Source organism: Mus musculus, chromosome 5 (assembly GCF_000001635.26).
Source record: "Mus musculus strain C57BL/6J chromosome 5, GRCm38.p6 C57BL/6J".
NCBI lineage: Eukaryota > Metazoa > Chordata > Mammalia > Rodentia > Muridae > Mus > Mus musculus.
Window position 1 is genome coordinate 87,123,813 of NC_000071.6, and position 27,569 is coordinate 87,151,381.

Genomic DNA, 27,569 nt, shown 5'->3' on the forward strand with positions numbered 1-27,569 from the left:
CTATCTTTGCCAGTGAAATGTGTTTATTGTACACAGCATAAGTATGGATTCCACTTATACATCCATTCTGTTAGCCTGTGTCTTTGTAATGGGTAATTTAGCCCATTGTTGCTGAGAGATATAAATGACAAATGATTGTTATTTTGATGTTAGTGGTGGTAGTGTGCCTATTCTTTTGGTTTTAATGTTGTAAAATTATTTTTGCTTTTGTTTTCTTGAGTGTAGTTAGCCCTCATTGGGTTGGAGTTTTCCTTCTAGTTTCCTCTATAGGTTTGGACTAATGGAAAGATATAGTTTAAATTTGGTTTTGTCATGGAATATCTTGGTTTCTCCATCTATGATAGTTGAAAGTTTTGCATGTATATTAGTCTGGGCTGTCATTTGTGGTCTCTTGGGGTCTGTAAGACATCTGGATATTCTCTATTATAAGTTAGAGTTTCAGAAGAGAAATCAGTATAATTCTGGTAGGTCAGTGGTTATACATTAATTGATAGGGAAACCCTCCTTCTGGGGTAAAAGAGACAAGTTTCTTTGTAGTTTATGTGCTTGTGTTTAAAATTCAGTTTTCTTTATTTAAAAATATAAACATACAAATAGTACCTGGGGAGGGAAGCATATGATGATAGTGTTTGCCAAGTAAACATTTTAAGTCTATTAATCAGTTCACTTTACATGGATCTTAGTAATTAATTTCAGTTCCAAGTGGCAAAATGTTAGTTCTATATCAACCAAAGCAAAGTGGTCAAAATTAATGTGAGCACGATTCAATCTTTAAATATAGACCTAAACCTATAGTTGTGGTTGTATAGAATTTCTACAGTAGATAATCTACAGATTTTATCATTCAATTATTTTCTTATCTGCACACTCAACTCAAAAATCTTTAAAACAAAAGAATTCATAGCATATTAACTGGAACAAGCAGCCTCCGAGTTACATGATTGTAGAATGAAAGTGTTTACTTGGCAAAAACTGTCATCATATGTTTCCCTCCCCAGATACTAATTGTATGTTTATATTTTTAGGCAGAAGGCACAACACCTGGCTCCAGAGACCTGTCTTTATCAAGCAACTCTTGATAGTCTGCTGGAAACTCTGAACACTGGGATCTCAGAAACTACAATGAAATATTCTTTGATTTTTAAGACTCTATCAAGAACATTTTATTTCCCACATTTTTCTACAATATAATTTTTTACATTAAATAGTTTAAAAATTACAGAAATGGAGATTTTTGAGAATGTATCAGTATTCACAGATGTATATGTCTTCTTATATGGTAAAAATTTACAAAGAAGATGTGCCTTTATTAGAAAAGAATCAAGTCAAGTGTTTAGAAGGTGGTTCATAAATAAGAATGAGGCTGAAAGTTTGTTCATGTAGTTCATTGTCAGTGAGCTCTACTCATTCTTCATTTTATTTTCTTTCTTTACAAAGAATCGGTAAATGAACAAGAGGCACTTTACACTAAGGACTATAGTGGTTGCCACACAAGAGAGTAGGAATCCAATCACATCCAGAGAGTGGTACTGGTACCAGGTAAGGTTATGTCCAAGTGGTCTCAGGTGCTTGGCTCTTTTGTGGCGCATAACAAACTCAATCCAGAAGACAGCCCTGTCCAGGGGTTTCATAGGCTGGTCATGGTGAATGGTTGACAACCACATAGCATTCTTTTTATAGCTATAAGAGAGAAAATGGCCATCAATTAATGGAATGAATGTACTAAAACTCCTGTTCTTATCCATTGAGCTGTCCTATGACCCTCATTTTTTGTATTATTGCTTATCTTCATTTTTTTTTTTTTGTTAACATTCTGATGTTAGAAAAGGGGTCCAAATTTTACAGAGAAGCATGCAGGTGCATTTTTTTTCCTATTGCTGAAAAGATTATCGATAAACATATAAAGGAGAAGGGTGACTTAGAAACATAAGTCACCAGCTCTCAATGTCAGATTGATGTAGTACAACAGGTAGGATTTTTTTTTCTCATTAAAACATCCTCATTTTTTAGTATGCTGTGACAGTTATTTACAATTTAGGATTCGATTTATCTGATAGAGGAATAGGAAAAGTAGATGCTCCTTAGAGATGGGGGAGAGGTTAATACAAAAAGGGCATGAAGAATGTGAAGGTAGATGGCAGAATTTAAGTGATCTAATAAGGGTAATGGGAAGAGGGGAAGGGCAAGGGGAAGAAGAAGAGGAGGGAAAAGGAGAAAACAAGAAGAATATATGAAAAAATGATTATGCTCTTAACTATTTATGCCTTTCTTCCAATTCTATGCATAAAAGTACATATATAGTTTTAATGAACTTTTCTCTTCTGAACTGACATTCCTGCCTCCAATAGCCAAGGACTTCCTACCAAAAAGCCCCACACTAGATATGAAAGCCTTCTTTTGAAGTGTTGGACAGGACTATCAAAATCATTCTTGGCCAAGCAGTGTGGAGAATGAAGCAGAAGGGTTTCATATTTAGGACCATACTGATTTACAAAGGAAAGAAATATAAAGCATAACAAGAAATTAGAAAACAAAAAGTAAGAGAGAGAATAATATATGTACTGAATCATGCCCTAATTTATCTTCGTTCCTATTATTACCATCACTGTCAGGATAATTCTTGTTTGTTTGGCTTTCAATAAGAAGACAATAAATGAATGAACGTGTGAATGAATGAATAAATGATGAATGAATGAATGAACCACATTTTTTCCATTCCCATTTTTTAATTTAGTTTTTATTAGATATTTCCTCTATATACATTTCAAATGCTATCCCTAATGTTCCCTATACATTCCCTCTGCCCTGCTCACCTACCCACCCACTCCAGCTTCTTGGCCCTGGCATTCTTGGGGCATATAAAGTTTGCAATACCAAGGGGCCTCTCTTCACAGTTATGGCCGACTAAGCCATCTTCTGCTACATATGCAGGTAGAGATATGAGCTCTGGGAGTACTGGTTAGTTCATGTTTTTGTTCCACCTATAGGGCTACAGACCCCTTCAGCTCCTTGGGTGCTTTCTCTAGCTTCTCCATTGGGGGCTCAATGTTCCATCTTATAGATGACTGTGAGCATCCACTTCTGTATTTGCCAGGCACTGGCATAGCCTCATATGAGACAGCTATAACAGGGTCCCTTCAGCAAAATCTTTCTGGCATTGTGCAATAGTGTCTGGGTTTGGTGGCTGATTATGGGATGGATCTCCCTTTCGACTTAGCTCCAAACTTTATCTCTGTAACTCCTTTCGTGAGATTCTACCTCACACCAGTCATAATGGCTAAGATCAAAAATTCAGGTGACAGCAGATGCTGGTGAGGATGTGGAGAAAGAGGAACAAACCTTCACTGCTGGTGATTGCAAGCTTGTACAACCACTCTGGAAGTCAGTCTGGAGGTTCATCAGAAAATTGGACATAATACTACCAGAAGATCCAGCAATACCTCTCCTGGGCATATACCCAGAAGAAGTTCCAATTGGTAATAAGAACACCTGCTCCTCTATGGTCATAGCAGCCTTATTTATAATAGCCAGAAGCTGGAAAGAACCCAGATGTCCCTCAACAGAAGAATGTATGCAGAAATTGTGGTACTTTTACACAATGGAGTACTACTCAGCAATTAAAAACAATGGATTTATAAAATTTTTGGACAAATAGATGTATATCATCCTTAGTGAGGTAACCCAATCACAAAAGAAGTTATTAAATATGCACTCACTGATAAGTGGATATTAGCCCAGAAACATAGAACAACCAAGATACAATTTTCAAAACACAAGAAAATCAAGAAGAGGGAAGACCAATGGGTGGATACTTCATTTCTCCTTAGAACAGGGAATGAACCACATTTTAAAAGGTTATACTCACAAAGGATTTTCTATGACCTCCTCCAGTGCATTGAGCACATCTGACTTTGACATTGTTCTGATATTCAATGCAACAGCTGCTCCTTTGGCCACCATATGGGCAATGTTATCATGCTGTTCTCCAAACAAAGGAATGCCAATCATAGGGATTCCATGATAGATCGCCTCGTAGACACCATTGGCCCCACCATGAGTTACAAAGGCTTTGGTTTTTGGATGACCTAGAATAAGATGAATTCAGGATAACAGTATTTCGCAGTCTTAGGCATGAAAAGAATGGTATATATTAAGAGGAACTGAAGAGATTTTCTTCATGAAGATTGTTATACTTATAACCTCACTGAAATAATTTTCTGTCTCAGAGCTAGAAGAATCTACATTTTCCATGAACTATTTTGCATATTTGCATGTGACTAAAGACTAGAAATATTAAATTCTCATTTCCAGTTGAACACATGAAATCCATAGTAGACATGAAAAAAAAGGAGTGGTAAGAAAAGACCAAATCCATGTCATAACTTGTTATCCTAAATAAATAATTCATGATGTAAGTGTAACATAAAGGTTTTGAAGTCAAAAGGGATAGGTATAGGAACCAGAGACTCAGTCATGATATTGATTTTGTTTTCCAGAGTCTTACTTACCAAGGAGGTCATTCTGGGGGAGCCACTTGTACACTCTGGTATTGTGTCCTAAAGTTGCTGGGGTTTTGCCATCAAATTTCCAAAGAACCTGTTAAATGTTAGACAATCTTTATTGGTGGAGCCAAATTTTACATTACAAGGACTTAGCAGGATATATATAGGAGTATAAATGTAGAGGTATATACATATGTGTATGTAACAACGATTAATTACAAGAATAGGTCTTTAGTTTGAAAGAGACCAAGGGTGTGTGCTTATGGGAGTCTTTTGAGGGAGGACTGGAAAGGGATGTAATTATAATTTCCAAAAGAGAAATAATTTTATAATGTATCTTTTTTTGGTGCAGAGAAAACAGATCTGAACACCTCCCATAGGATAGATGAGGAAGTCAGAGGACGTGAGCAATGAGAACTCTTAAAAGACTGAGCAAAGAGTGTGCCAGCAATTTCTGTGTTTATTTTTTGCACTCAGACATGTTGAACACAATCATTGCTTTCCACAAAGAGATATATAGACAAATGAGATAGGTAGTGATATGTGAAAATATAATACATTGCCATGGTGACATAATTCAACTGCAAAGAATGCTGACAAATTACTAATCACTTATTTTATATAAATTATTTTGTAAACTCTAAAATTCCAGTTTTAATATTATAATAAAAATACATTTTAAATACTTTAGAGTTTATGTTTATTCACTTGTGCTATGTTATTTACAGTAAATGTCAACTTTTCTTGTCTTTGATTGTGTATTCTTAATTATTTGCCATCCAGAATTATCTCTGCCCAGGAGTACTTGGAAATAATGGCCAATGTGTTGGCCAATTGAAATATGAAATCATCTGACCCTTCTGGAAGAACCTTTGCATATTGTAGTGGTGCAATTGTCCAGGAATGGAGTCATGTGAGTAGAATCTTAGTCCATTGAGAATACTCCAAGGAAACAGGACAAGAGTCTTGTTACTCTTGTTTCTTCAAAACACAAGACTTCTCTTGGTATGTGTCTATGTCATTTTCTCATTTATACCAGATAGTTGATTCTATATGTTATTACCTTGACTGGTCCTTGTGATTGTATACAGCTTGAAATCCTGTGACCTTTACTCATGTGACATTTCTTAAGCCTCAGAGTAAGCATTATTTGATGCTGTGAATAAAGTTAACTATTTCATGAGATTTTTAGTCTGCCTCACTTATCAGCTCCATTCTTCCAAGTCTCCCTGTCTCTGGAGCTGTGACAAGTGGCAATGAAGGGACTTTGCAATAGAACATTGTAGACTTCACAGAAAGAGGCGAATGAGAATAAGCAGGTAGAATACAGAGAAAGCTATACCTTATGTGAGCTTGTGCATCATTTCTTTAAAGAAAGGGGGAGCACAAGTATCAAAGACACAACTATTAGGTTAATTGTGACTATATTAGATGAAGTAGTATGAGATAGCATCAAAACAAATATGGAAAAAGCACATAAACATGGAGAAGAAGATTCCCTTTCAATATTTTGTCATGTGGGCATTGATTTAGACTGTTATTAAAAAAAAAAAAAAACCTTTACAAAGATAAAGAGGATAAAAAGGAAAAGGAAAATCAGCACCACTGACAATTATGCAGGTGATCTAATGTTGAGTTCTTTCCCTGTTTCATGAGGATTTAAGAGAGCCTACAGAAAAGCTAATATTACAACCAAGGCAAGCTAGGCCAAAGCAAGGAAAAGAAATGTATTCATCAATTCCTCCCTGTCCTTATTAGCTGTGCTCTATGTTTCCTGTAAAGTTTCAATAGCATCAAATTGTTTATTAGGAGTTAAACATGGATATTATAAAAGATTTTAAGAAGGCCTATGCTTCCTATAGACCTGCTATATTATATAGTTATGAATATCTTTTGGTTGGAGCAATAATGCACAATGTTTGCCATATGGCTTTTATGTAATTGCTAAAATTGTTCTTAGCCATTTCCAATTTTTCTCATTGTCAAATGTGGTTTGAAAATAAAGCCCATAAAATTTGGGCATGTAGGACTGAGGGGGTAATCCTAGAAATGTCCTAGGAATGCTGACAGGGATTTGTATCAACAGATTTTCAGTTGCATGATATACCTCCTTCAGTTCTTCCACATTAGGAATGCTGTTATGGCTACCTTCATGAATACTAATATGGAATCAGACTTAGGGTCTAGTAATATGCAAAATATATAAGGTTCCTCTGAGCCTTATGCTGATTTCAGAGGGAGACTCAAAGATGCTATTGAAAAACAATAAAGGGAGAGCAAATTCAAGAATTCTTATAAAATAGTTAGTTACTATTGATAAAGACAATGAAGATTGCCAAGAATTAATCAAGCCTCAAAGAGAGATAAAAGATGTTATGGTCTTTCTGAAGTTATGTAGAAATGTAGGGACATACAAATCTAGAGCAAAATTACCTGTTTTAGGAATGTTTGCTCTACCAAAAAAAAAAAAATGATGTTGGTTAAGTGGTCACTTTAAGAAGCAAAGTAAATTGTCCTTATCACAGTTCAATGCTCAGAATGCAGCTGGAGCAACAGGTTCCTCCATGTGTACTTTTTGGTTGGTGGTTTAGTCTCTGGAGGCTCTGTGTGGTCTGGTTGGTTGATATTATGGTTCTTCCTATGGGATTTCAAACCTCTTAAGCTTCTTCAGTTCTTCCCCTAACTTCTCCATTCAGGTCCCTGTTCTCAGTTCGAGGGTTGGCTGCAAGTATCCACAGATGTATTTGTTAGGCTCTAACAGAGTCTCTTAGGAGACAGGTATATCAGGCACCTGTCAGCAAGCACTTCTTGGCATCACCAATAGTGTCTGCGTCTGATGCCTGCATATTGGATGGATCCCCACATGGGGCAGCCCTGGATGACCTTTCCTTCAGTCTGCTCCACTCTTAGTGTTGATTGTTTTTAAATTGTCCTTTTCGTGGGTACTAACAGGTGTTCTAATTACTAGTGGCCCCTGATATTACTCAGTGTCTGATCTTTTTAAATTTTCAGATATAATAATCAGTCCATATTTATGTAGCACATCCTAAGTCATGTCAGATATAGATTATAACTCTTTCCTTTTGGAGGTGACTATATAATCAATACTATAAGCCTGAAAGAGGGCCTGCATCACAGTCTCAAAAACCTTTCCAGCATTGATTTGACACATAATAGTAGATTTTGGCCATGCCTTGGGGTAATACAGCCCATTGATATCAAATCTGGTGTTCTTTAGGATTCAGTAAAGAAACAGAAAAGGCTACATATACCTTATTATCAAGATGAATAGGTATAGTGTAAATGAAGTTCTTCAAATCCATAACAATTGAAGGCCAATCTTTAGCAATATGTGTCGGTGTAGATATCCAGGTTATAAAGCTCAATTTGGCCATATGGTGGCATTAAGGTTTCAGAAATCAACCAACCATTTCCATTTACTATATTTTTTAATTAGAAAACAACATTAAAAATTCCAGTGAGAAAAAGACAGATCTATGTTCTCATTCTCCAACTGGTGTCTGACAACTGGTGAAGAGCCTATAACTTTCATTTAGAATTGGCCTTTGAGATGTTCAGACAAACTAACTAAAATTTTATGTTGTTTTTGGCCACTATGCAAAACCCAATCCATGGTTATGATATTGTTTGTGTAGGAATAGATGTACCATAACACCTTGTCACTCTTAACCCTTTGATATCCCAAGCTTTACCTTAAAAATTTAGATTGTGATCAGTAGGTAGCATTAGCATTAGGAATGTAGATCTCTACATAACATTATTGTAGAAAATATCTTCACAAAAGATTAATAATAACATTATGTTTTCTGAATGTATACATTGTAATTTTGTCTAATCTTAATAGGGCTCATAGTTCACTACTCTACCAGTGTTTACTTATTTTTGCAATATGCTGTTAAGGTGGTCGCTATTCAATAATTATAAAAGAAATATCAGTTACAAAATCAATTAATCCGATTAAAGTTCCTCTTATTTTTAAATCCACTAATTATTTATTGTTTTCCTTTATTAGTGTGCTTAAACTTACAGTCTTATTTGTACTACTGAATCCTCCCTCATGAAGCACATTTTCTTCCTGATGTGACTATATATGAAATAATAATAATGTATAAATTTAACTATGGCTTTTAAATACCAATTAGTAGGTATGGTGATTAGGACCACAATTTCTCTTGTATAACTTGCATCAGAGACTACTGTAAGAATCTGGATTCCATTCATGGATAAACTAATGTTGATTCATGGGAGGGTAGGTCCTTGATCCTGTGTAGGTTTGGTGTCCCAGCACAGGGTGATGTTGGAGGGTTGGCTAAGGAGAAGTAGAGTGTGGGATGGGGGTGGGGGGCTTGTGGAGGGCAATTGGGATATCATTTGAGATGTAATGAATGGAATGATAAAAACAAACAAACAAACAAACAAACAAACAAACCCAAGGGGGATGAGGGATGGGATCATGGTTTCCAGAGGGGAAAATGGGGAAGAGAAATAACATTTGAAATGCAAATAAATAAAATAACATAAAAAATAAATAAAAACACTCAACACATTTCAAAATTATTAGGGAATATTAATTGCCTACATATAATTTTGAGAATACCTAATTTTGGACTAACCAATCTATATAAACTCTGAAATGAGAAATGGCGTTGGATATCACTTGATTTTATATTGAGAGTCTAAAGTATTACAGCTACCTAAATCCAAACTAAAAGAGGCATTTGTTTATATTTTGGACCCTTTGTTGCCTTTACACTTACTTTCTCCACTAAGTTGTCTCCTATACATACTAAAGCCCAAGAAAATAGACCTCTCGAATGGATCCCTTTGCACCATAGGGGCCATAAAATACTATTTTTCTTTTTCTTCTTGCTCAATTAATGAATCAGGGGAAGATTTAATGTCAACAATTACATGGATAAATTCCTTGATGTATTATCTTACACCTATCAGTTTTAAAGAGAGTTACAGAACTCTATGGAGTTTTCAAGTTTCAAACACAGATTGTTATAGTAGAATTAGAAACTTTAAATTTCATCTTCATATCCTACCATGCTCTCATTACTCCAGGATCTATAACAACTGGTTCAAACCATCATTAATCTTTTGTTTGTTACTCACACTTGTGCACACTCTAACCTCCCCGTTTCTATTGCAGAATAAAATAAGCAAGATGATGCATTGAGCAGCCCTATATTTTCTTTCCTGCAATATGAACATGACCACCTACACAATTGTGCTGCTGGGGTTCATGTACAATACCACATCCCACTTAGATGAGTGAGACAGATTGTACAAGAATGTCCTACTTGTTCTCCCATATAATATTATATTCATATAGCTAGAGTTAACACATGAGGTAAAAGTCATTAGTGAATTATGGACAGTAGCTGTAATTCACTATGCTGTTCTGCCTTAGATACTGAACTTGCATGTGTGCATTGATATATATTCTAATTTGGGGGGTTCTACTTCCATACTCAGAGAATGCTTTAGCAATGTACTCTTCTTATCCAAACTTTGGATGCTATATGAGTGCCTACTTCAGTAAAAATTGACAATGGGCCCAGCCTATAGTAGAAAAAATAAAATCTTCTGCAAATGGTAGAATAAAAAACATATTGAAAAACTTCTTTATAATCATAATGGTCAGGTCATAATTGAAAGAACACTTATAATGTTAAAATAACAAAAAAATTAAAAAAAAACTAGTGGCATATCCTTGCACTTTCCTCATTTACTCTTATTTTACAATTTACCTGAAGGTGATACATGCTCAGGAACTCAAAATTATTTCTATACAGAACATTCTGAACTGCCTTTAGACAGGCATATCTGATTTCAACAATTTGAATTTTGGAAATCCACCTGGCTCAAGAAATTTGGCAAAGGATATGAATCTGGCATTGCAGATGTTTCCAATAAAACACTGGATTCATCTCAGGCTCCTCTAGCCCTGAACTATGAAAGATAGAGATGGAGGGTAAGAAGATTGTGGCAGACATCATGAAGACAGCAAGCTTCCAGATAAAGGGTAAGGGAATTTATTGACTATAGCATCAGAATTCAAGTCTGTCTAATTTGGGCCAATTAAAGACCCTAGGAACCAAGGAGGAAGTTAACTGATGCCATTTGTCACCTGAGAATCTATTTCTGGTGACTACATCGGTTTTCACCTGTGATAATTTGCATACAAAGGATGTGTGTTTACTTGAGTGAAGTTATTACAGCAGATATAATATCTGTGTTTAGATCCTACCCTGTCACCACTCCAGAGAACATGGGAAATTAAAGACATATGAAATAGAGAAATAAATTTGAATACATATTAAATCAAAATGACTCTGGATATTCTGTGTTTAAAAAAATTTAAAAAGGAGATGTGAGGAAGGGGTCCAACCATAGAGGAGATTTTTGAGTGCAGGTGAAAATACTCCAAGAAAACTGAACAAGGGTCTTTGATCTCAGTTTCTTCAGAGAGGTTACATTTGCACTGTGATTTGGCCCCCTTCTCAGCTCTAGCAGATAGGAGCAGGTCTACCTTAGGTTAACCACTTCTATTTGCTATTGTTATCCAGGAAAGTTTAAATTCTCTTTTGTGTTTCTTATTAGAAAAGCAAGTTTTTGTCATATATAGCTCATCTTTATGACTGGATGCAGCCAGAACACCTGTGTTATGTATTCATTATGACCTTTCTTAAGCCTCAGACCATAAAGTTTTGATTCTCTGTATAAAGTTGGCTTTGCCTATGATTTTAATTTCGCATGTCCTCTGGAGTGGCGACAGAGTAGGATTTAAACGCAGATATTACATCTACTACAACAACTTCACCCAAGTAAACACATTTCCTTTGTAGAGCAACTGCTGTGGACCAGGGATTCGGAACATGTCAGCATCATCTGCACACTGGACTTATTCCTCATCTCCACACACTTAGATTGACATTTTTTTTCATTTCTTTAAGAATTTCATATAATGTTATTTTTTCTTATTTATCCCTCCCTAACCCAATCTTCCATAAATCACCCCCTTCTCTATACACTCTACTTCTGCCCTTAAAAATAATCCACCTTCTTAACTCAGATGTCTGAGGCAGGATTATTTCTGGTTGTTGAAGCCATTAGCCTGAGCTGCACTGTGAGATTATATCAAGTCACAAGCTTTGGAAAGTAGCTCCACAAGTGTTTGTGTTACATACTCCTATAAATTGGCATGGTATTATGAACGTCCCATGTATTAATTTGACCTGTGCAGTGCTAACTGTGTGTTTTTATTCATCAAAAACAAAAATAAAACAAAAAACAAAATGTAAGGAGCCATTTGTCCTCTCCAAATATTCTTGCATGTGTGTCCTTCCACTAGAGAATGCTTGGCTTAGATTTGGTCTGATTTTTCGTTGCACAGGTTTTATACACATTTTTTATTCACATGAATCTAAAATCCATGCAACTATTATCTTTTCATGTGAAATCAAGAAGAATTTGCTGTGTCTACACACCCTTGACAGTAATGTCTTCATAATTCGAGGACTTCAGAATGTACCCACAGAGATCACAATATTGATATCCAAGGTACGTGTAGTCAAAAATACCTTCTGTAATATTGTAGCATATCTTTTGTGTTTCTGTTTATAATTTGGCTAGGCTAAATTAGAACTTACCTAAATCTTTATGTTTCACATAGTCATTTCTAGAATCCGACATTCCATGGATTTTTATAGACTCAGTATACATTCTCCTACCATGGGCACTTTACCTCACCTTTTGTGGAATCTGGGCAAGGGCCCATGCAATTGCGTTGGCTTTTTCTTCTGTCATGTTACTAACCATTGACCCAAGAGAAAAGACCACCACACCATGGTCTCCAGAGCTCTGGACAAATTCTTCCATATCCTGTGAATAAAGAACTTGTTTTATCATACAATAGCAATTGTAATCACTCATAAAACTTAAAAAAAAAAGTAGGAGAAAAAAATTGAAGTGTTCTTAGGAATTGTTAGAATAGTGGTGTTAAACATTCAGAAGACAGAGCTGGCACAGTCCACCACAGGGATTGGTATGAAGTGCACTCACATATGTTCAATAAACGTTCTCAATATTTTCCTCTGACAAAATGAAAGCTAAGAAATGCATGTATAGTATGTGAAATATTTGTAAAATTGTAGCTCCATTATATTTTTCGTCCTGCAGAATTTTAAATCTTGCCTTGCTGTTTAATTTGCTCCTAATTTAATAGTATTAGCTAGTGTTTACTGAAATAATATCTGTGTTGTGATATGTTATAAATTAATGCATCCTTCCTCCTGTAATAAATAAAATGTTTTGGTTCTTTATAAAATAATCATAACTGCATGGTAAATATATATTATATGATAATTCTCCGATATTGTGTGTACATGAGAGTATTTTCATAATGTCTCCAAATTCCCTTCATTTCTTTTAGCCAATAAAGGCCATAATAAAATCATATGTTCTAATCTGTTAACTTTAACATATTATTTTTGAGACTATCTCTCATTGAACATGAATCTCACTATCTTATCAGGTTTGTATCCTCGGTATTAACCTGTTTCTTCAGCTCATATATGCTATGCTAGAACACTTAACTTTTTATGTGGGTCCCGGGATTCAAACTCACCTCCTCATGGTTGCTTGGTAAGGACTTTACCCAATGGCTAATCACTCTCGTAACTACATGACTTAATGCACTGTTATGAATATTCTTCATGTCTATCATATTCTTTCTTGAGTTTTTTAGAGCTCCTCTTTACCAGGAATCTTAATTTCACTTCCCACATATATCTATCATTGGGAGAAAAATGTAAGGAAAAATGATATGAAATGAAAACAAGATAAAAAGAATATATTTACCTTAGGCAAGGGTTTAGCAGGTTTGCAATGGAGTCCTCCAACATAGTCAACATTTGGTAAGGTTGGGTGAGGAAACTCCAAATCCCAGTTGGATCTAATGAGCCACATTTCTGCTTGGCCCATTGTCTCAACTAAGGTGGTTGGCCTTCCTAGATGGAGAAGATGAGCAAATGAGACAGAGAAAAGTTGACAGGACTGTCTGCCGATTCTCAAAGATTCCTTAAAAACGTTGGAAGAGCAGGACAATGGTGGTGCATGCCTTTAATCCCAGCACTTGGGAGGCAGAGGCAGGCTGATTTATGAGTTCAATGCCAGCCTGGTCTACAAAGTGAGTTCCAGAACAGCCAGTGCTACATGAAAAACCCTGTCTCGAAAAACAAAAAACAAAAAACAAAACACACAAAAAAAAAATGGAAAGAATTTGTATTTGATATAGAACATGTGCATTTAAAATGCAATATTTTTATATGTAATATATTGATAATTGATTCGTGGATCATATAGATACCTGATAATTTATATTTATTTTATTTTGGGAGGACAGGGTTTGAAACAGGGTTCCTCTGTATAACCCTAGCTCTCCTGGAACTCACTCTGTAGGCCAGGCTGGCTTCAAACTCACAAATCTGCCTGCCCCTGCCTCCCAAGTGCTGGGATTGAAGGCATGCTCCAGCACTGCCTGGACTTGAGTTTACTTTTAAAACAATATGTAAGACGTATTTCATATTTCCTCTATAATTTAAAATGATATATAATTACAGAAATAACTCACTAAGCAAATATATAAAGAAGCACACATTTTTTCCTCTCCAAATCTTCAAAAAAAAAAAAAAACCAAAAAAAACAAACAAACAAACAGACAAAAAACCAAAATCAAACTATGTAAATATAAACACACATTCCTTGACCAAAATTCTCACATGCTCTTGATCCTGGCCAGAATTCCCAGGATCATGATAGCTTATAGCTAGTTTTTATTCCTTTATGGGAGCTGTAAAGTTTATAAATGACTGAATTTGTGGTTAATGATTCTAGTATTTACACTATAAAGCAATCTCAATACATTCAAAATTCTGAGAAGAGGAATTTTTTGCTAATCTTACCTGCGGTACATTTTTATTTTATTTTATTTTATTTTATTTTATTTTATTTTATTTTATTTTTATTAGGTGTTTTCCTCATTTACATTTCCAATGCTATCCCAAAAGTCCCCCATACCCTCCCACCCACTCCCCTACCCACCCACTCCCACTTTTTGGCCCTGGCGTTCCCCTGTACTGGGGCATATAAAGTTTGCAAGACCAATGGGCCTCTCTTTCCAGTGATGGCCAACTAGGCCATCTTTTGATACATATGCAACTAGAGTCAAGAGCTCCGGGGTACTGGTTAGTTCATAATGTTGTTCTACCTATAGGGTTGCAGATCCCTTTAGCTCCTTGGGTACTTTCTCTAGCTCCTCCATTGGGGGCCCTGTGATCCATCCAATAGCTGACTGTGAGCATCTGTGGTACATTTTTAAGATAAAAAAAAAAAACTTCAGAAAATACAGTATGTGTGTCCATGCCTCTGTAGAATTTAGGAATTTGCAGTTGAATTTAGGAAGGGACCCAATAAAGAAATGTGGGGCTGGTAGAAATATCTGTTCCACTTTTAAGCTTCGGAAACAACGTAATAGTTTTCAAGATGAGGGGGATTTTTTAATGATATACAAAGAGAATATTTTACGTTTTAATCTTTTCACCTTTATGTATGTGTATGTGCATGAGTATATGTTAAGTTTATGCCAGTGCCTGCGGATATGATAAAGGGAAGCAGTTTCCTTGAAGCTGAAGTTTCAGGCAATTTTGAGCCACTGTGCATGAGTAGTGGCAGGAAGAGAGCTCTGGTACTAAAACTGTACAGAAACAATCCTAACCCTTTGGCCATGACTTGTGGCCCTACATTTTCATTTTAAATAAAAACACTGACTGGCCTAGGCAAGAGAAAATAACTTCTTCAATGTTTTATATATATGTATAAACTAGGTCATTCTTGAATCTCCATTAATCAAGGTTAATTGGTAACTGCTTAGGGAATTATTAAAATAGAGGAAATCTTTTCAGCAAATGAGTAAAGAATCACTTAGGGACCATCTAATTTCATCTCTATGTAATTGCATAGCTAACCAAAATGTCTTCTATCAGGACTGATACTGATACCTTCTCCTGTTTGATCAAATATATGAACATTTATAAGAGTTTGTGAGTTTGATAGCTTATATCATTATACATTTGATCACCTATAAAAGACTACTACATTTTGCATTTCATGGACATAAAGATTTACACACTTGTGAAACTTAGGTTTTCAAGCTACTTAGAAAAAAAAAATTTAACTTACCCAAATACTCACTGTAAAATGAGTCCCATTTCTTATCATTAAACATCTGGAACCAAAAGTCAAAATAAAGCATGCATATCATATTTTTTATCCTCTCTATGAATGTCATTTGTCCACCTAATCCTGACAGAATTACAGGTACATAAGAGGGAGGGAGTAGAAATCTCCCGCTGGACTTTTCAATTTGGTAGCCTGGAGAGAAGCGGATACTGTACAGAAAAGGAATCTGGAGCAGTTCAGCTATGAGCTCCCCACAGGAAGCAACAGGATCTGACAAAAGGACATCAAACTTGGATTCCTGTAGCTTTGTCATGAGCTCTTTGTTTGAAACAACATCTTTACAAAGACTTAGAAAATAATCAGAAAATTCATCAATCATATTTTGCAGTAAAGGAGAATATGACAAACATGTATCCCTTGGCATTTCATAAGTCCACACATCCACAAACTTAATGAAAAAATTTTCCAGATTGTCTTTACTGACAGATGTAGGAAAAGTTTCAAACTTAAGGCCAGGTGATTTTTTGGGATCAAGAACATAGTAAGCTGAAGGTCTCAGAACAGTGACTTCATGGCCTCTCTGTACCAGTTCATCCAGTATTATTTTTATGTTCATCCAATGACTGAATTCCATCGGCCACACCAACACTTTCCCACATTTCACAGATCTGAAGCAGCAACTTATCTGCAGCAGCAGCAGAGCAGAAATCCACTTTCCAGGCATCTTGAAAATCAAAATCCTTCTCTCACAGTCCATTTGCTTCTGTCACTGCTTGACCTTTTATCCAAGAAGCTTCAGCCCAGAGGTTAAACTATAACTTGCATTGCCCAATCTTATATGATCATTACTGTGGTGAAAGAGACAAAAAAGCAAAGAGCGATTTTAATTATTCCCTTTTTACATGAGAGTGATCCATGTCTCTTATGATGGCATGTTTTCAATTAGCCAAGAAATAAAGATCTCTTGTTCAATTATTAATGGTACTAAGATATTAGAATATTCTAAAATGTCTCACAAAACTAGTGACATCATAATATGGCTTGTCTCTTAATTCTCCTCTATATGGCATTGAAAGCACATTAATTTATATAGTTGAAGTTCATGATGACTCTTCGCTTTCTTTTACTGTGACCAATAATTCAAACTCAGTCATGGACTGTTCTAATAATCAATCCAATATTAGAAATAACAGACTTCATATAAAAGGCTGGTTCTAGACATTTTTAGAGACATATTTGAAAGCTAGCTACAGTTCTCTATGATGCTATGTTAACAATAGATGGGGACAGGTTATAGCAAATATTAAGGTTAGGTTAGCTACTAAATGTCATGCTACATTTCAATATATTTGTGTCACTCCATTACCCTACAATGCAACTATTAATTGGAGAAAGACTAAGGCTTGTTTGCAGGGAGTGTGGAAAAACACAGTTATTTCACATATTATAGAGCAATTAAAGACAGAAATTAAAGACAAAAATACAGATATTCCACATATTTTAGTGCAATTAAAGACAGAAGTCATGTGGATACTTAGAACATTGATAAATTGGCCAGCGATTTAAAAAATAATCTAAGTGCATTAAATCCCTTAGATTGGGTTCAGTATATAATCTTGATTGCTATTATAATTGACATTATTTTATCAGTAATCATTGTGTTTCCACTTATCTTTAGAGTTCTTCTGAGATCGAGGTGGGACATTCTGAAACTTCATCTAAAAATTATAAAGGGTGGAAATGCCACACCCACTCAGGTGAAGACTGCATGGCAGGCCCAAAAGCTTGGATGCAGTCTTTAGGCAAAAAAGTTTCACGGAAAATAAGTCTCCTGGAGCCTTGGTATCCTGTAACATAAATGCTCCAAACTTGTCCTTGCATTAGTTGGTGAATGGATCTGTGTGCTTTAAGTATTGTTTTATTATAGGTGCCTCTGAGAAATAATTTGTCAAATACCTATATTCAATAGAACCTGTTGTGGTCCTATATATTAACTGTGCTTGCTTCTTCAGTCTCTGTTAGCTCCTATTTCTCTTGCTTAGTTGATTCAGAGGGACTTATTCTTCTGGTATCATCCATTCACTCTGACTCTTAGAACAATCAACAAGTCAGTTAGAAGAGTACCTGACCTTGAATATAAGTTTTATGAAACAGGTAAAGCCGTCAAGTAAATGAGAAAACAAATGGAAATGACTTCCGAAAGCTTCAAAGATACTTTAAAAAATTAGACATTGAGTTTTGAGTTGTTTTAAGAAGATAAGAAATCCCTTTTGGAAACACACACAGAGCCAGAGAGAGAGAGAGAGAGAGAGAGAGAGAGAGAGAGAGAGAGAGAGAAAGAAAGAAAGAAAGAAAGAAAGAAAGAAAGAAAGAAAGAAAGAAAATCCAGGTCCAAAAGCTTCAAGGGTTTCCTAATGAATTTGCCCAAATGGCACTATCAGGTGAATTTTTCATCAACTTGTCAAAGTCCTGTACAAAGGAAAAAATCAGCAGGAAAATCACATTGCAATCATTATATAATTACTATTAGAGAAACGACCTGCTTCCCAGTCAATACCCTATTGGTCAAAAGACAATGAGGTAATTCATTCAACACCAACAGAGAAGAGGCTGACACAATATACACAACAAAATCATCTCTCAGAAACTAAGGAAATAGCAAGTGAGAAGGAAGAAAACTCATGAATTTATTACGATCAGGCCAATTGTATAAGACATGGCTAAGGGAATTCTGTATTTGAAGGGAAAAAAATAGCATCAAAAGCAGTAGATGAGCTAATGCAGATATCTATTGTATGCTAAAATCAATAAAATGAATGATAAGCAAGGGAAAATAAACTAGCATAAACAAACAGGAAAAAATTTTAACGACATGGTATGTATGTATGCTGTATTATGTACGGCCTACCTGTGGATGCATTTCTCCTAACAGGGAAGCCTTATCTAGCATCAATAGGAGAAGATGCAACTAGTCCTACTTCAATTTGACATGCCAAAGGGGCTTGATATCCAAGGAAGTCCTCCCTTCATGAGGTGAAAGAGAGGAAATGGAGAGCAGAGGAGGGAGTGGGAGCTGTGTTCAGGATGGAAAGAAAATTAACTAATTTATTAACAAAAAATTTACTTCAAGAGTAACAACATATAGACTGAAAAAATGGTTAAACAATAAATGTCATGGAAATGGAAACATAAAATGAGTTCTGCAGTTACATCAAATTAGAATTAAGTAAGAAATATTTTAAAAGTGAGTAACATGGTTTTTTTTGTTTTTTAATTAAAAAATTTTGAAATAATTCACTTTATATACTGTTCACTACCTCCCTCCGGTCCCCCCTTTTCACAGTCCTTCCATCCATTTTCCTCTGCCATTCTTTTCTAAGGAGGTAGGAGCCCATTGAGTATTCCCTCCATCCTGGAACATCAAGTCTCTCTCTCTGTGTGCATCCTCTCCCACTAAGGCCAGACAAAGCAGCCAGCTAGAAGAGCACATCCTATAGACAGTCAACAGCTTTTGGGATAGCCCAGCTCCAATTGTTAGGGACCCACATGAAGACCAAGCTCCAGATCTGCTATAAATATGCAGGGAGGCCTAGGATCCAGCCTTTGTATCTCTTTGAATAGTGGTTCAGTCTCCGAGGGCACCCAAAGTTCAGGTTAATTGACTCTGTTGGCTTTCCCTTTCAGCCTGCAATCCTTCCCCCTGTTTTTCCATAACAGTCCTGGAGCTCCATCTACTGTTTGAGTGTGAGTATCTGCATCGGAGTCAGATGCTGGGTAAAGCCTCTCATGATTAGAGAAGAACCATGCTAGGTAGGTAGAGAGTGGGCAGCCTTGTCTTGTTCCTGATTTTAGTGAAATTGCTTTAAGTTTTTCTCCATTTGGTTTGATGTTGGCTATTGGCTTGCTGTGTGTTAAGTTTAGGTATGTGCTTTGTATCTCTGATACTTTTAACATGAAGGGGGATTTGGATTCTGTCAAAGTCATCTAATGAGATAATTGTGAGATATTTTGTCTTTGAGTTTGTTTTGTGGAGTATAGACTTTGAACTAAGACCTAACGATTCTTTGAATGTTCTCAGTGTCTGTTGTGCCTCTCTTCTCAATTCTGATTTCTTTATTTGGATGCTCTCTCTCTGTCTTTTGGTTACTTTGGTTAAGCATTTGTCTATCTTTTTTTTAAATTTATTTTTTATTACATATTTTCCTCAATTACATTTCCAATGCTATCTCAAAAGTCCCCCATACTCCTCCCCCACTCCCCTACCCACCCATTCCCATTTTTTTGGCCCTGGCGTTCCCCTGTACTGGGGCATATACAGTTTGCGTGTCCAATGGGTCTCTCTTTCCAGTGATGGCCGACTAGGCCATCTTTTGATACATATGCAGCTAGAGTCAAGAGCTCCGGGGTACTAATCCTAAAGAATCAACCTTTGATTTTCTCTGATTCTTTTCATTGTTTTCTTTGTTTCTAACGGATTGATTTCATTCCTGAATTTGATAATTTCCTCCCTTCTACTCCTCTTGGTGTGATTTCCTTTCTTCTTCTTTTCCTTCTTCTTTTTGTCCTCCTTCCTCCTCTTCCTCCTTCCTCCTCCTCCTCCTCCTCCTCCTCCTCTTTCTTTTCTAGAGTTTTCTAGTGTACTTTTAAATTGCTGGTATGAGAACTTCCTAATTTCTTTATGGAGGCACTTAATGCTATGAACGTTTTTTTTTACTGCTGCTTTCATCATGTTCCAGGACTGTGGGTTTGTTGTGCCTTCATTTTCATTGAATTTCAGAACATCTTTGGTTTATTTATTACATCCATGACCCATATATCATTGACTAGGGAATTGTTCAATTTCCAAATGCATGTAAGTTTTCATTGTTTCTGTTGTTGTTGAAGCCCAACATGAATCCCCGGTGGCTTGATAAGATACAAGGTGTTATTTTAATTTTCTTATATCTGTTGAGGCTTGCTTTGTGAGCAACTATATGGTCATTTTTGGAGAAGGATCCATGATGTGCTGATATGAATATACATTCTTTTGTGTTTGGGTGAAATATTCTATAGATGTCTGTTAGGTCCATTTGCTGCATAATGTCTGCTACTTTCATTTTTCCTCTGTTTAGTTTTTTCCAGAATGTCTTGTTAATTGATGAGACTGGGATTTTGAGGTCTCCCATTATTAATGTTTGTGGTTCAATGAGTGATTTAAGCTTCAGCAATGTTTATTTTAAAGATTTGGGTGCCCTTTTGTTCAGAATTGAGATATCATCATGGTAGATTTTTTTTTTCTTTGATGAATACACAGTGCCCTTCTATGTCTCTTGATTGATTATGGTTGAAAATATATTTTATTAGGTATTAGAATGGCTACTCATGCTTGCTTCTTGGGTCTGTATGTTTTTAAAACTTTTCTAGCCCTTTACTCTGAGGTAAGGTCTGTCTTTATTGCTGAAGTATGTTTCTTGAATGCAGCATCCATTCTGTTAGTCTTTTTATTGGGTAACTGAGTCCATTCATGTTGAGAGATATTAGTGATCAGTTATTGTTAATTCCTGTTATTTTGATGGTGGTGGTGTTAGTGTGAGTGTGTGTGTGTGTGTGTGTGTGTGTGTTTTGTTGTGTTTCCTTTGTTTTTGTTGGTATGGAAATACTTATTTCCATATCTCAGACATAGTTAACATCCTTGGGCTTGAGTTTTTCTTCTAGTATTTTCTGTATAGTTTGATTTGTTTTAGATGTTGTTTGAATTTGGATTTGTCTTGAATTATCTTTTTTTCTCCATCTATGGTGATAGAGAATTTTGCTCAGTATACTAATCTAGCTTGGCATCTGTGGTTTTATGAAGGTTACAAGATATCTTTTTAGGCCATTCTGGCTTTTAGAGTCTCTGTCCCAAATTTGGGTATAATTCTGATAGGTCTGACTTTGTATGTTACCTGCACCCTTTCCTTTGCTGCTTTTAATATTTGCTTTTTTCCCCCTGTGGATTCTGTGTTTTGATTATTATGTGGTGGAGGGATTTTCTTTTCTGCTCCAGTCTTTTGGTATTCTATAAGCCTTTTGTATGTTTATTGGCATCTCTTACTTTAGATTGGAAACATTTTCTTCTATGATTTTGTTGAAAATATTTTCTGGGTTTTGGAGCTGGAACTCTTCATACACTTCTTTCCATATTACAAATAGGTTATGTCTTTTCATGGTATCCCAGGCTTCCTAGATATTTTGTGTCAGGTATTTCTTAAATTTAACATTTTGTTTGACTGATGTATCAATTTCTTCTATTTTGTCCTCTATGCCCGAGATTCTTTCTTCTATCTCCTGTATTCTGTTGATGACACTTGCATTTGTTGTTGCTTTTCTCTTCCCTGGATTTCCAATCTCCAATATTTCTCCAGTTTGTCTTTTCTTCATTGCTTCTATTTCTAATTTCAGGTCTTGCACAGTTTATTTATTTCTTCCACCTGTTTAATTTTATTTTTCTGTACATCTTTAAGGGATTTATTAGCTTCCTCTTTAAAAACTTCTTTCTGTTTGATTGTATTTTCTTGCTTTTCTTTAAGGGATTTACTAATTTCCTTTGTAAAAGCCCCTATCATCTTTATAAGGTTAGATTTAAGGTCATTTTCTTGTGTTTGTGTTAGGATACCCAGGATTTGCTGTAGTAGAGTAGCTGTGTTCTAAAGGTGTCATATTATCATGGCTTTTATTCACTCACTGTGGTTTTTGGAAGGCCTTCAGCAATCTGGATGGCTTTGACCTTGGATGTTCCTGCTGTAGTAAGTATTGTGACCAGGGTTAATCTGAATGTTTCTGGTGTGGCAGGCCTCTAATAGGTATCCTTGGGTTGTATAGTTTAGGATCTGTAGGTCTGTATGGTTCACGTTCTGCATGTCTAAAGAAGATGAGAAAAGGTATCAGAGAAGAATGGAGGTCCCAGGAGAGCTAAGGGTACCTTGACAGGCCCCAAATGACTGAGTGAATGGGTAAGATGGGTGGGGGAATGGTTCAGGGTTCACAGGTCTGATGAAGGTGGGTGGAGAGGTGGCAGGAGAATTAATTAAAAATTTTAAATAGAAATTTTGAGGAAGCGAAATTACAAGTATGAGCATATGTCAGTGAGGCGAGAACATATTTCTCTATTCAAAAACTATTTCTTGATGTGATGATTATTAACTATTGTTGTTGTGGCAAGAAACATAACCAAAACTCTTCCAGTCCCTCAAGCCTAGTGGCAGTAAAGGGAATTCAGATCAAATTGACTGTTATCATGGATTGAACGTTTCTAGACTGTGAGGTGATGAGTATAGAAAGTCACTAAATTTGCTTGAAGAACAACACAGTGCATGCCATTTATATTCTATTATATAATTATAAAAAAGTTTAAAATAATTCAAATCTTGAACATTTTAAAAGGAACTTAATTTTCGTACCTGACATCACCATGCCACATTCTGCACTGTCAGTGCCTTGTTGACACACTCACCTACTTACCTCACAAATATTAGTATGGGATACAATAGTAAGATCCATCTGCTTCTGGCCACTGTAACTAGAGATCTGTCCTCTGCCACACTTTCCCCTGCATGAGCTGATGAAGCTCTGAAACTATGAAACCATTCCAGATCCAATCTTCTGTTTAAAATGGTAACATTGTAGTCATAGTATTGATTTGATGGTTTGGACATCACAGAGGTTTTATGACTATGATTGAGACTTGTCATCAACTCCAAGTGAGTGGGGATGCATAATTTATGCAAGTCTCCAATGACCAACATGGCTTAAGAATGAGCAAGTGATTTGATTAGAGTGCAAAACATTTCTCTGTGTATCTAAAGCGGGCTGATTTGGAGGACACCTTCAGATAGCATAAGATAGTAAACACCTAATAGAGCATAAGATACTCAAGATTGCATATGGCATATAAAAATATAACTTCATATAGCATTACATAGGACTCTAGGTGATATATATATATATATATATATATTGCATATCAGTCACTATAGGCATGATATTTATAGGAATTTCCCTTTATTTCACAGGATTTCTCTGTGAATAAAGGGAAGTATAAAATATCTGACAGCAATAAGAATACATTTCTGTCATCTAGTGAACACACTCTAGTACTGGGAAGACAAACCTGAAGAAAAGAAAAAGAAGAAATAGTAAATAACGATAGGGCATATCAACTTCTTACAGAATATGCTAATGATAAAATCTCCATAAGACTAAAACCAAAAACTCCATAAGGCTGGAAAGAGAGAACATCAAAAGATTTATTGAGAGTTTCACAACAGGTCATTATACAAAACCAAAAGCAAAGGGCCAAAATAATATTGGCAAGCATATCAGATTGGTGGGGGATGTGAGGACAGGAACTCGACGTCCAATCCTCAAATAGAAACTTTAAACAGAACAAGACAGGCAAGAGTATCTAGAGAGAGAGAAGAGAGGAAATGTTATAAATGTAGGGAGTAAGAATATCCAATACAAAAGGCCGTGTCTTAAAAGTACAAGTAACCATGGTATCGTTTATGAGTTTGATGGGGATTAAAAGTTTTAGTGATTGCATTTGTCATGGACAACTTCAATTACAGAGTTGACGTGAAGATTTCAGTCTCTGTACTTGCTTGATTTTCTGCCTTTCATTGTTTGCAGTAGTATTGCCTCATGCCAAGTCCATTTTGGTAATGTGCCCAGATTCTTGCTAAACTGTAAATTGTTGTTTTAACTCTCATCTTTGAGAAACCGCAAGGTCAGAGAGGAAACAGGAGCGGGGAGGTATAAATGACCAAGTGGAGAAAATGTTTGCTTGGTGTTTGCAAAAGGAAAATATTTAGTAGCTAAGTGTATGTCTTCAGGCATTCTTAAATTGTTAGATGTGCCCTGCTGTTATTTGGACTCAATTCTTGTTTAAGACAACAATATTAAAAATATCCATGAGGCAGGTATGGATGTAAATATGAGATTCTATAGTTATTATGACAAAATATGAGTTTGTCCTAAGAATAAATCATAAAAGTTAAGGACAAAACTTTATAAGTTTAAAATGACATTGCACAATTTTCCATCCATGCAAGTAAGCACATCGTCTTTGGCTGCTCATGCTTAGGCAGTCATGTTGCTAAGACTTTTTTGGGAGTTATAAATGTTTTGAATGTAGTTAGGTATTATGTTGGAACTACAGGCACCTGCCTGTCATTCTTTGTCTAGGAATGGGACTCTGTGAAATAGAATTGCTATTTTTTTTCTGCTATGTTTTTGTAGACAAGTCTAGGTGAGTATCAGAGACTCTGGTATTCTATGTCTTAGAAACTTTCCATCCACTTTCTATAATGTTCCTTGGGCGACATATGCAGGAGCTGTGCTGAACCCCTTTAATCCACAACAAACAAAGGTGTCAGTGTATCTATGTAAAGGTGAACTAAGTAGACCAATATGTCCCAAATTAAATCTAAGGCTTCTTAGGCAACAGATGAAGCTTGCTTGATAACGACAACCTAGTCAACATCCTGGGGGCAATGAGGTTATGGACCAAATTAAGAAAAAGTGCCTATTATTGCCACTTTCCTAGACCAGTATAATTTTCTACTAGATTCTAAACCACATCCTTATAATTTTTAGATAAGCATAGCATCTACCCTCTCAACGAAGGAAACTTTATGTAACAGATGGAGACCATCCCAACTGGGTATCTTACAGATATCAATGGTTCAGAAAGAGTCCAGCACCAATAGAAGATTTACTAATTAGTGGTTTAATCTCATTAACAGTTATGGACTTTCTTAAAGTTTTTATTTTATTTTGGCGTAATTATATATACATTTCACTAGGGTTAATGGGTGTTCCTAGTCTGCCCCACCACATGGCTCTGCCTGCTCTGGGAGATGGGATGCAGGGAATTGACTGTGTTTACCCCATGCTGGTGCCGGGTGGGTGTCAGGCTATGTGAAGCTGCTGGACACCACCACTCCAGTGACATTTTTATTAAAATTTGATTGATATAAACATGCATCAGCCATGATCGAGGCACTTAGTAACTTTATTTTGTTATTTTCTATTTGTGGGTTTATATAGATAGAGGGTGTTAATATTTGATGGAACCAATAGACCTAAAATAATTGACTTCTGTTTCCAATATTGATCTAACTAGCAATGAATGATCACAGAATGGAGGGTGAAAAGATTGAAAGAGCCAGAGAGGCAGGCTACCTTCTGTAAAGTTGTATCTTTGAAAAATATCAAAACAGTTACACTCATGAAGTCTCAACTACACCTGTTCCTCAACAAAATCTGAATATGAATGACACTAATATTCATGGTAATATGAAAAGGGGTCAATCTCACCCTGGCCCCAACTCTACACAAAATTATAGTAGACACTTCAGGAATGCTGAAAGTGAGAAAGAGTCTTTTTCAAGGAAAAAACTTTCCAAACTGGAATGTTTTTAAAAATCAAAGAATAAAGATGGTGGACATTTTTATTTGCTCCTGTTTAGTAGGTTTTCACTATATGAATTTATCCTAAAATATTAGGTCACACATTTAAACTTCCTATCATACTCTTACTTCTATGGTACTATCTATTGTATTTCAATGCTGAAAGTTATAACTGTCATAATAGTCACATATTTCTTTTATAACATTCCTCAAAGCATACCAGAATGTCATAAGAATGGAAACCAGAGTGGCTAATAGCCAATATCAAAGCCAAGTTTACCTAGTCAAATCCTCTACAGGTTCCCTTGTTCATGTACTTCATTTCAGATGCACATCATGGCTCTTGATCAGTCAAGTTATAACAAAACAGTACAAGGTTTCTAGGATGCTGTGGTTGAACTTAGAATATCAGAATGCTAACAACATATGGCCTGCTATGAAATGAGAATTAAGAAACTGTGTTATTTCCTGTTACAGTTTGAATGGAAAAATGTCTCAGATATGCTGATATAATTGAACACTTGTTCCACAATTGGTAGTGCTTGCTCTTTGTGCTTATGGATTTAAAGGGGCTAAATATTGCTAGAGGAAGTACATCACTGGAGCAAGTTTTGATAATTTGTAGCAAAGCCCAACTTTCTGCTCATTCTCTGCTTTCTATATGTGGGTTAGATGTGATGAGTGAGCTTCCTACTCTGCCTGCCTACTGCCTTGCCTTCCTGTCTATCATGTATTCTAGGATCAGTAACCACAATTCAAATTACATGTTTTGTTTTTCCCTTGAGATGCTTTTGTTCAGCACATTTTATTACAGCAAAAAATAGTAAATACATTTTACAACCCTGTTTCTTCCATATTTCATGAGCTACTAATTTTCACTTTGCCAACTCTTGAATAAAGGCCCTGAAATATTTCTTCTCTACCTGACTGCAGAACTTTCTTTGTTATCTGCATTTTATACTGGAGTGTATATTTTAAAGTCCTACACATTTTCTATAAAAAAATACAGAGGAACAACATTGGTTATTTTTTTCATTTTAATTTTTTTAGTAGATATTTTCTTTATATAAATTTTAAATGCTATCCTGAAAGTTCCCTATACCCTCCCTCTGCCCTGCTCCCCTACCCACTCACTCCTGCTTCTTGGCCCTGGCATTCCCCTATACTGGGGCATATGATCTTCACAAGACCAAGGGGCCTCTCTTCCCATTGATGGCCAACCAGGTCATCCTCTGCTACATATGCAGCTAGAGATATGAACTCTGGATGTACTGGTTAGTTCATATTGTTGTTACAACTATAGGGTTGCTGACCCCTTCAGGTCCTTGGGTGCTTTCTCTAGCTTCTCCATTGGGTGCCCTGTATTCCATC

General features: G+C 35.9%; 1 protein-coding gene across 1 annotated transcript; it reads right to left on the reverse strand.

The window, feature by feature from the left end:
• Positions 1–1,133: 1,133 nt before the first annotated feature.
• Positions 1,134–16,528, reverse strand: Ugt2b5 (UDP glucuronosyltransferase 2 family, polypeptide B5). The gene is made up of 6 exons (NM_009467.3): positions 15,771–16,528; positions 13,392–13,540; positions 12,282–12,413; positions 4,509–4,596; positions 3,866–4,085; positions 1,134–1,680 (listed from the first exon to the last, which is right to left on the reverse strand). Exons 1-6 carry the CDS (start codon positions 16,492–16,494, stop codon positions 1,401–1,403), a joined length of 1,593 nt encoding a protein of 530 aa, NP_033493.3. The 5' UTR covers positions 16,495–16,528; the 3' UTR covers positions 1,134–1,400.
• Positions 16,529–27,569: the final 11,041 nt, after the last annotated feature.

What these genes read in the sequence shown, in the direction of transcription:
- Ugt2b5 (NM_009467.3), bottom strand. Translation starts at nt 16,494, where the DNA reads ATGCCTGGAAAGTGGATTTCTGCTCTGCTGCTGCTGCAGATAAGTTGC. An exon ending in CTGCTAAACCCTTGCCTAAG is followed by an intron (nt 12,414 to 13,391) that starts GTAAATATATTC and finishes CTTTATTCACAG; the next exon opens with GATATGGAAGAATTTGTCCA. An exon ending in TTGCCCAGATTCCACAAAAG is followed by an intron (nt 4,597 to 12,281) that starts GTGAGGTAAAGT and finishes AACATTTAACAG; the next exon opens with GTTCTTTGGAAATTTGATGG.